Source organism: Mytilus californianus, unplaced genomic scaffold (assembly GCF_021869535.1).
Source record: "Mytilus californianus isolate M0D057914Y unplaced genomic scaffold, xbMytCali1.0.p SCAF_6, whole genome shotgun sequence".
Classification (NCBI taxonomy): domain Eukaryota; kingdom Metazoa; phylum Mollusca; class Bivalvia; order Mytilida; family Mytilidae; genus Mytilus; species Mytilus californianus.
In genome coordinates this window covers 31,570,298-31,579,357 of record NW_026262712.1, presented here as the reverse complement: position 1 = coordinate 31,579,357, position 9,060 = coordinate 31,570,298, and the positions used below count along the sequence as shown (strand labels likewise).

General features: G+C 34.0%; 1 protein-coding gene across 1 annotated transcript; it reads right to left on the bottom strand.

The window, feature by feature from the left end:
- Positions 1–4,371: 4,371 nt before the first annotated feature.
- LOC127706838 (uncharacterized) lies at positions 4,372–6,936 on the bottom strand. The gene is made up of 2 exons (XM_052211555.1): positions 5,668–6,936; positions 4,372–5,017 (listed from the first exon to the last, which is right to left on the bottom strand). The coding sequence occupies exons 1-2, from the start codon at positions 6,008–6,010 to the stop codon at positions 4,380–4,382; spliced, it is 981 nt and encodes a 326-aa protein (XP_052067515.1). The 5' UTR covers positions 6,011–6,936; the 3' UTR covers positions 4,372–4,379.
- Positions 6,937–9,060: the final 2,124 nt, after the last annotated feature.

Here is a 9,060-nt window from a genome sequence, read left to right as displayed (position 1 = left end):
AATAGGTCGTACGACCATGTTGACGATATGCGACCGTTTCACAAATATTTACGATTTACGATTTACGATAAATATTGGTCGCAAATTCCCGACTGGGTATAAGCAGTCGTAAATCGGAAAGTTTGCCAATAGCGGGGAAATATGTGTCATGTCATGTAACAATGGCTGCATTTTTACTTTAGCTTTACGCGAACATCTAAAAGAAAAATTACTTCAAGAGATAAAGGAATCATTACACCGCGAGTTTTTGAGATGTAAAATTTTACAGTAAATTGTTAATTGAATAAATTGATGAACGTACAGAGGGTTACGATAATGGAATTCGTAGACTTGCGAGATGTTCAATTGTCAGTCTAACATTAAGAAGTCATGCAATTCCAGCCCTTCTGCGGTTGTTACATCCTTTTATTTTTGAATAATTTGAGCTCCTACCATTCTGTCCCAACAAACAATTTATCTCCCTTGAAAGACTTTAAGTGGTTGTCGTTTGTTTATGTGTTACATATTTCTTTTTCGTTAATTTTTTGTACATAAATTAGGCCGCTAGTTTTCTTGTTTGAATTGTTTTACTTTGTCATTTCGGGGCCTTTTATAGCTGACTGTGCTGTATGGGCTTTGCTCATTGTTGAAGGCCGTACGGTGACCTATAGTTGTTACTAGTAATTTCTGTGTCATTTGGTCTCTTGTGGAGAGTTTTCTCATTAGCAATCATACGACATCTTCTTTTTTATATTCAAAAATAAGAAACAAAACGATAAACGGTCATGTATTATGAAACGTGTTATTCATCTCACGATTGAATATTTGTTGAAAGTCTTTACTCTTTTTAAAATACATGGATTGTACTCCTTATAACAAATGCTCAGTAGTGCCGGAGAAAGGTCCAGACAATGAAATTTGAACATTGATATTTGAACAAATTAAGTTTAAAATGCACAGAGATAAGAATGTAGAGATGTGGGTGATACGTCAAAGATACAACAATCATCAAAACTAAAAAAAAAAAAAAAATCTCCTGTATTTGTTTATCCCACGAGGTCAACATCTGAAAATCGTTAAATTGGAATATTTTGTATATACATTTTTCAACATTTTTCATATGTCTTGAAGACTTTAGAAACAAAATTGCGAAGAGGTAAGGACAACAATTTCCACTGAATTTATTTCACATCATGGCAATCTTGTTACAAAAAGTCTTCTTCGATCTTTTTTTTTTTGGCTCATCCCGACAGTGCAGATTAAAGGATATACTCCACGGCTCCTGTGTAAGTTTTCTTGTTTAGTAAATAAAGGGGAAAATACGCTTAAAAAGTTTCGTTGTAAAAGGTTGTAGCTTTTAAAATGTTACTAGTGACTTTTTTTTTATATTTCAGGCTTTCTCTTAGATTGTTACATTATTTGGAGAATTGCATTTAATGCCGATCTTTAATTGTTTCTATTAAATTTATTCACAATTTTTATATAAATTCGTGACGATTTAGAACTTGTCTAATGTTGAATACTATATGTTGCCCTCTAAGTGTGTTTATGTGGTTTCTTCTTGTTTGATTGCTGTCTTATTGACGTTTAACCCCTATGGTATCGACTCCGTTCGGTCCCATAACACGTTGTCCCTAGGTTCGTTCGCATCCAATTTTTATGTCGGTATTGCCCGGTCAGTGGCGGATTCAGGGGGGGTGCAAACTAGGCAACGTTATGCGGGGCCATGTAAAAAGTCTATGAATTAACCATACGTGTAGCTTCATAATGGGGGCCCAGGCCCCTTGTCCCCTTGCAAATCTGCCTCTGCTTCAAATCATCACTTTTATAAGCATTGTAAAGTTTAAATCTCAACCAACTTTCGTTATCCAGTATGACGCAGACCTGAGCTTTTTTGTGGCGAAGTCCTTTATTGCAAGTTCAATGAAAAAGATGCAACTAACTAGGTAAGCCAGATAATATCAAAGAGAAATGTTTAAACAATCGTAAACATTACAAACAAAGCATTTTTATTACTTTAATTTGTGTTTAAAAAAAGTGAATCATAATATAATTTATCAAAGTTTCAAAATGTTTGCTTTCTAAACTTTTTCCTCACTTAGCTCGTTACTGATGACCTTTGTTTTTGCAACACTTGACCCAAACAAGAAGTTGTCTAAGTGACTGTTTTTTTTCCGGATTGGTCTAAAGGTAGCGATAAGGTACGTGTATTGTCCCTCCGGTTGAGTCAACCTTATAAATCAAAGCGACAAATAGTTTTAATAATTAAATTATTTTTCTTTTCAAGTAAAAAATACTCAGAATATGTAAAAGTTCGGAACAAAATACCGGGCCGGTTGCAGAAGACTTTGAGAAAAAGACCATCGCCGAAAACAACTGAGCGTTTTGTTTAGATTTTTATAATGAGTAAACATGTAAAGTAAACAATTTTTGCAAGTTAGTTTGTCCCAGTCCCAGATTTCTTTTGGAAACAAATAAAAAAAGTGGAGAAATGTTACAAATCTATGAAATGCAGTAGATGGAAATACCTTTTTAACACCTTTCAGTAGGTTGTCGGAATCAGGACAACTGACCAAAGACAAATCGGACCAAGACATCTCGGACAATTTTAAGAAAACTCGGACCACTTTCAAAGACAACTCTGACCAGTTTGAAACACTGTTCAGACCAGTGTTTTGTCTAGATTTGACTGAAGTTGTTTTATACGTATACATATATAACATTAAAATTAAATCGAACATTTGAAAGTATAGACCCCTTGATAATTTTGTTTAAATATTCTTAAGATTCTTATGTTATCTTTTAAAGTACACGTATGTCTGTAAACCCAATATTAGATTTAATGCATGTCAAAACATTAAGCGATGAACATTTACATTTTTCTTTAGAAATAAAGTAGTTATTACTATATATATATAAAAATATTAATTTTCGCGAACCATTTAGGTCACGGAAATTCCATTTTTTGCCATCAGTAAGGAGAGTTGTACAAATAATGTGAATACACAGAACCCCGATCCAATTCATCTTTTGCTAAAAATATTTATCATTTTCTGTTTTATATCTCCTAACATCATTTCATTTTTCTCTAATTTCGATTAAAATATGCCAAAACCTGCAGTAAAAATAGATGTATGCCCCAAATAAACATTCCCCGATTGGTTGAACTACTATGGCGTCGATGTAAAGCAATGCAAGCCTCGATGTAAAGCAACGCAAGCCTCGATGTAAAGCACACGCTTCCCAAGAGTAAGGAGAGTTGTACAAATAATGTGAATTCACAGACCCCCGATCCAATTTATCTTTTGCTAAAAGTGTTCATCATTTTCTGTTTTGTATCTACCAACAACATTCCATTTTTCTATAATCCCGATTTAAACATGTCGAAACCTGCAGTAAAAATAGATGTATGCCCCAAGTAAACATTCCCCGATTGGTTGAATAACTGTGGCCTCGATCAAGCACACGCAAAAAATTCCGTTGATATGTTGAACTTCGACCCCGGGATTCAGCCGAGGTAACCTTCAGCCGATTCACATAGAGATTTTCTTGCGCTCAAATGTAATTCTAAGTGAAGTATACTGGTAAAGTAAAATTATATTCTTTTACAGAAATATTTACACATTTTATCATTAATGTATTGTCATGCTTCTGCATATTTACGCTGAGCTTTAGTTAAATATAATTCTATACAAATTTTGTTACGTCAAGCATTAAGAGTAAGAATATATTTCGCGCCAAAACAAGAAAATAATCTGTGTCACAAAATAAGTTTATCAGCATCTTTCTGAAATTATCCAACAGAAAATAGCGTTAATTATAGAGAAACTTTGGTGAGTATTACTTATTAATGTTAAGGTTCTCCAGAGGTGGTTCTCTACATCTTCTTGGTGGTCAATTTAATGGGCTATTCCAGAAATAAACCATCCCCCCCCCCTATGGAAGACATCAGTTGTGAAAAAAAAAATCCATGGAAATATTTTTCACCATTGCCAGAATTTTCTGGAATTCCAGCATTTGAAATTATAATACTACTTAAAAATCCTGGAATTTTTTTCATGATGCTGTCAATATGTCAGGAAATTTGTATTTTATAAAAAAATATATTACATCATTCTCGATTTTAATCCTTTTTCAATTTAACATTTTGCACGCCAAACGAGTGTTTCGTTTACAAAGTAGTCATCAGTGACGCTCGAATGAACAAGGATATCAACTGGATCCGATACTACAGTTCTTCTCTACTTTTTATATTTAAACCATATTCTTTTCGGAGTCCTATATAAACGTTTCTAGGATTATTAGGTGAAAATGTTTCCAACGTTGTTAATACACTTAACCGTTCTCTTTCAAACTTGTTACTTAACATTGCTTGTTCATAAAAATCAACCGTTTCCTTTTCAGCCTGTTCGAACGAAAGACGTGGGCTTAAAACCAAGTTTATGCTTTGCTTTTTCACAGCATATTGGACCTCTTGTAACGGACGGAAATAAGTGAACAACATCTTCATTGTCAGACACTTGAATATCAATATCTTGCTTTTCCATATATTTTTTCATCATTTCAAGAACTTCTGGCAGCGTTGGCGTCTCATCAAAAGCAAAGTTGTATGCTTCGTCTAAAAGGTCTTTGTCATAATTCAAACTTTGTGATACAATTTTTGCAACGTCTTCAACATAAACGAAGCTCATCGGAAAGTTAACAAGATTTTTCGGAATAGATATTTCTGTCTCTAAGTATGGTGATAATCGCAACCAAGCCTGGTATATCCACCAACGGTACGTGTTATCACGTGATCCAATAACATCCGGCAATCTGATGAAGAAGTATGGCATCCCACCTTGCTTTCTCTGTTCTACCAAAACCTCTTCCCCTGAAAATTTCCGATGTCCGTAATCATCTTTCTTGTTCAAAATCTCCTGCTCTGGTATATCACCCGGTCGTACAGAATCGGTCTCTACCGTTGGCCGAGTATGGTTTTTCGTGCAGACCTCGTATACAGAGTCAGAACTGATGTAGATATAACGCCCTACTCGTCCTGCAATTAAAAAAATCATATTTGTGCACGCCAAAGACACGTATTTAATAGCTATTTTTTTGTCAAATGCTTTGCATATGGCAACATTTTCTGCATTTAGTTGGTTTGCATGTATTAAAAGGGGGGTTCCTTTTTGTTTGACAACTAATGCTTTTGTAACGGGACTTAAGGTTGGACCCCCCCCCCCCCCCCCCCCTACCTTTTAAAATGGCTGGATCCGCGCCTGAAGTTTGAAGGTTTATTGCAATTATCATAAATTTTGTTATCCATGTTTTTAATTGACTTTGATACGAGTCTTTATAACTAATATAGATATATAGATTAAAGGATAAATGTGCCATGTACATAACAAACTAAGATCTCGATGCAAGTTACCGGCGGAATTAGTCAGTGTTGCACCTCATCCTTTTATTATTTTTTTTTTATTTATTGAAATTCACTGGATATATTTATTACATTGGTTGCAATAAATTACCTTGCCTGATTTCTCAGTGAAATAAAAACCGATAATTTCACATGTGAAATGATACATTATAAAAAAGATAAAATTGAGAACAGAAATGGGGAATGTGTTTATTATATGACCTAAAATAGTATTGAGGTTCTTTTCATCCGAACAGAACCTCCGTAAAAATATGAAGTCGACTTACCTTGCAGAAGTTTCAATGTATCCTTGATCATATACGGATCAAAACCACTGAAATCTACAATTGCATCATAAAAATCATACTGTTCTGCACTCCAGCAATCCATTAAACTTTTCATTCGATCACATTTCAAATGCTTTATCCGTGGCTTGATAGTATCGTCAGTGTCCCAGTACCAGTTTCCTCTGGTAACCAAAGTCAAATCGTGTCCATTTTCTAGCATTTTATTTACGCTGGCTGCACCAATAAGACCATTTCCACCAAACAGCAGCACCTTTTTAACACCACCCGCGTTAGTCCAAAGAACAAGAGAGAAGAGTATTATAAATGATATCAATAAGCCCATGATTTCTAACTGAACAATACTTTCGTGTCTCCACTTTTAAAAACAAGATAAATAAAGTAAATGGCCTTGATGTTCAGTAGTTGTTGTTTGTTGATGTGGTTCATAAATGTTTCCCGTTTCCCGTTTTTTATATAGATTTTCCTGTTTGAATGGTTTTACAGTTAGTAATTTTTGGGGCCATTTATTATAGCTTGCTGTGCGGTGTGAGCCAAGGCTCTGTGTTGAAGACCGTACTTTGACCTATAATGGTTTACTTTTATAAATTGTGAAGTGGATGGAGAGTTGTCTTATTGGCACTCATACGTACCATATCTTCTTATATCTATTAAGAGATAGAATGTGTTGAGATTTTTCAATTTTAATATAAAACATGATCATATTACAGGTGTAAATGATAACATTAATATTTGCATTGATCCCTGGTTTGCAGTAATACTAGATTACAAGGATCATCACCATCTTAAGGGACAACCAATTGATTTTCTTGGGTGGGAAAAAAGTGGGGGGTAGGAGGATTTTGAAAATGAATATCCCAGTCTGGAAGGACCTGATAAAATATTGCCCAAAACCGGATAAAAATGAATTATCTGCAACACAAAAATGAAGGAATTTTTTTATGTGTACAAAACTTTTTGTATGTTGATTTGTACCAAAGTCAAGTCGAAAAAAAAACCAACTTGCATAGCATTAGATTAAACTGCAAAAAAATCATCCTGTCCACCACTGTCATATCCCATGCAGTATCTTTTCTGTGTCTTGTATATATAATATTGGTAAGAGATTGGCAAATGATAGGGTTTCCATTTCATAAAAATGTTTAAAGTTTGAATGTTTTCTGTAACTTAATCAGTAAAACCAGTATCATGAGTATGTCTATTCCTTATCGAGACAAAAGACTGACCTTTCGTATGGGAGGTCTGGGCATGGAAATGAAGGAATGGGCAGCGGGAGAAGAAAAGGGGGGTAAAAATGGGATATGTTGGAAAAAATATTCTGTCCGATTTTCGTCTGGGAGCAAGGGAAGGGAAGAGGGACTTGGGTTATGGAGAAGTGGGAATAAAGGACCCCCTAAACCCCCCTCCTATGGCCTTTTCAGCTACCGGTTTAGTGTGTCGTCTGCTTGAAATCTACGAAAGTTACCCGGGATTGTTTTACCAGATGATTAAAGCAGCAATAAAAAGGAGACATAACACATATTTACCCGTGAGGCTATCATTTCAACCTTTTCTCGTACAACCAGCACGTCCTACTTTTATTAACTGTACAATCGAGAATCCAAAAATCGTTTATTTACGAACTGACAGGTGCGTGTTGATTCCATTTTCAGACCTTCACATAAAAGAGCTTTGGGACAGAGGTCGGTAATCGGATGTCGGTGCGGAGAGATTCCGAAACGTTTGTGAAACACTCGTTAACTTGGTCGGTAAATTATTATTTTTAAATACGTAGCCTGGGTGAGCAGACAATTTCTCTAAGTATTGGTAAATATCTTTAAGTTTGCGATATAATTTAATATCTAATATCTGTTGTTTCAAATTTGTTTTCTTTAAATATTGTAACATCCAAATATTGTATTTGGTTAGTAGAGATTTCATGTGTACATTTCTCTGATGCAAAAGGGGCATAATAAGTAAAACATCCTAATTTAAGGACCTTAGATCTTGTAAGGAGATGATTTCAGTCATATTGTCATATTTTTTAAGTGCTTCTGTCTATCCATTTTATCCATTTTAGTTTTCAAGATAATAATCAAACATTCTAGTGCATGATGAAATACAATGACAGTTAAACAACAATGGATGTCAATTGTTCATATGAGGGGAAAGGGCAAATGAACTTAAAAGAAAATCCTATAACCTTGTTTATATTTAATGCCGCAACAGTTGACTTCTGGTTACATATACTGTATAATTTGAATTTGAAATTGCAAGTTAGAGGCAAGTTTCATTAAACTGATGTAAATAATTAAACATCGTATTGTTCGAATTTGTATCTTAGATGTACGATAAAAGTCTGGGAAGTCGCACTCTAGAAAGAAAACTAATATAGACAGAAACAAACAATGACTGAATTACACGATCTTAACATTGGACAGACGCATCAACAACTTGGGAGGGTTAATATAAAAATAAGAAAATGTATATATGAACATGTATGTAAGCGCTCAGCGTCCTGAAATAGAGATCTTGTAATTGAAAAATATAATTGTGTAATTGAGTCATTTCTTAATACTAGTAACATGTCACTAATTAAGGCTCTCCGAATGAAGTTTGCCAAAACAACTTTTATGTATTTGTATACTAGTTGTTTAGGTAACGTCACACTTGAAATGCCATGTAATAAATTTTGATTTTATTGGCGCCCTTATTGATTAAGCTGTGGGACAGCTATTTCATATACTAATAAGAAACAGATAACTCTGTCTTCATACTTCTTTGATATAATTCTTGAAGTCGTTTAATTGCTATAGGTAATTTGTTCAAATTACCAATTCTTGAGTAAGAATTGTATATTTATTTAAATTTTTGGCTATAAATTTTCTGTTTAAAGGTTAGGCATGAAAACACTTCTGATCAAAATCATTTAGTTGAGTTCGATGAAGTTGATCCAAGAAAGTATTTAACAACTCGAAAGTAAAACCTTTGTAAACTATGCAGAAAAAAAAATATATAAATATTCAGACATCTGAAACTTTTATTTATGCATATCTGTTGCAGTAAAATTGGTAACGTTATCTTTTAATGAGGGCCAAACCTGATTGGCTCATATCTTTGTAGAAAATGCTCAAAATGTTTTCGGATTAACATCATTTCTGTTTAAAAGGATTTTGAATTAATTTAAGGAACAATAATGATAAAAACTTAGGGGCGGGGTGGTATAAAAAGTATAATTATTCATTTCTTTGTTCTAGGAAATGCTAGTTTCGATTCACTTAAGAATTGAATGCTTCTTTTTGTAAATTTATTGGGGTGTAACAGCGTTGTGCGCACGGTCAACGCTATTACAACCCTATAAAATTACTAAAACTAAAAATTTCTATATTTTTCTTT

Excerpts from the sequence above, each read along its gene's own strand:
- LOC127706838 (XM_052211555.1), bottom strand. The coding sequence starts at position 6,010 with ATGGGCTTATTGATATCATTTATAATACTCTTCTCTCTTGTTCTTTGG. Across the intron at positions 5,018-5,667 it reads TACATTGAAACTTCTGCAAG|GACGAGTAGGGCGTTATATC; the intron begins GTAAGTCGACTT and ends TTTTAATTGCAG.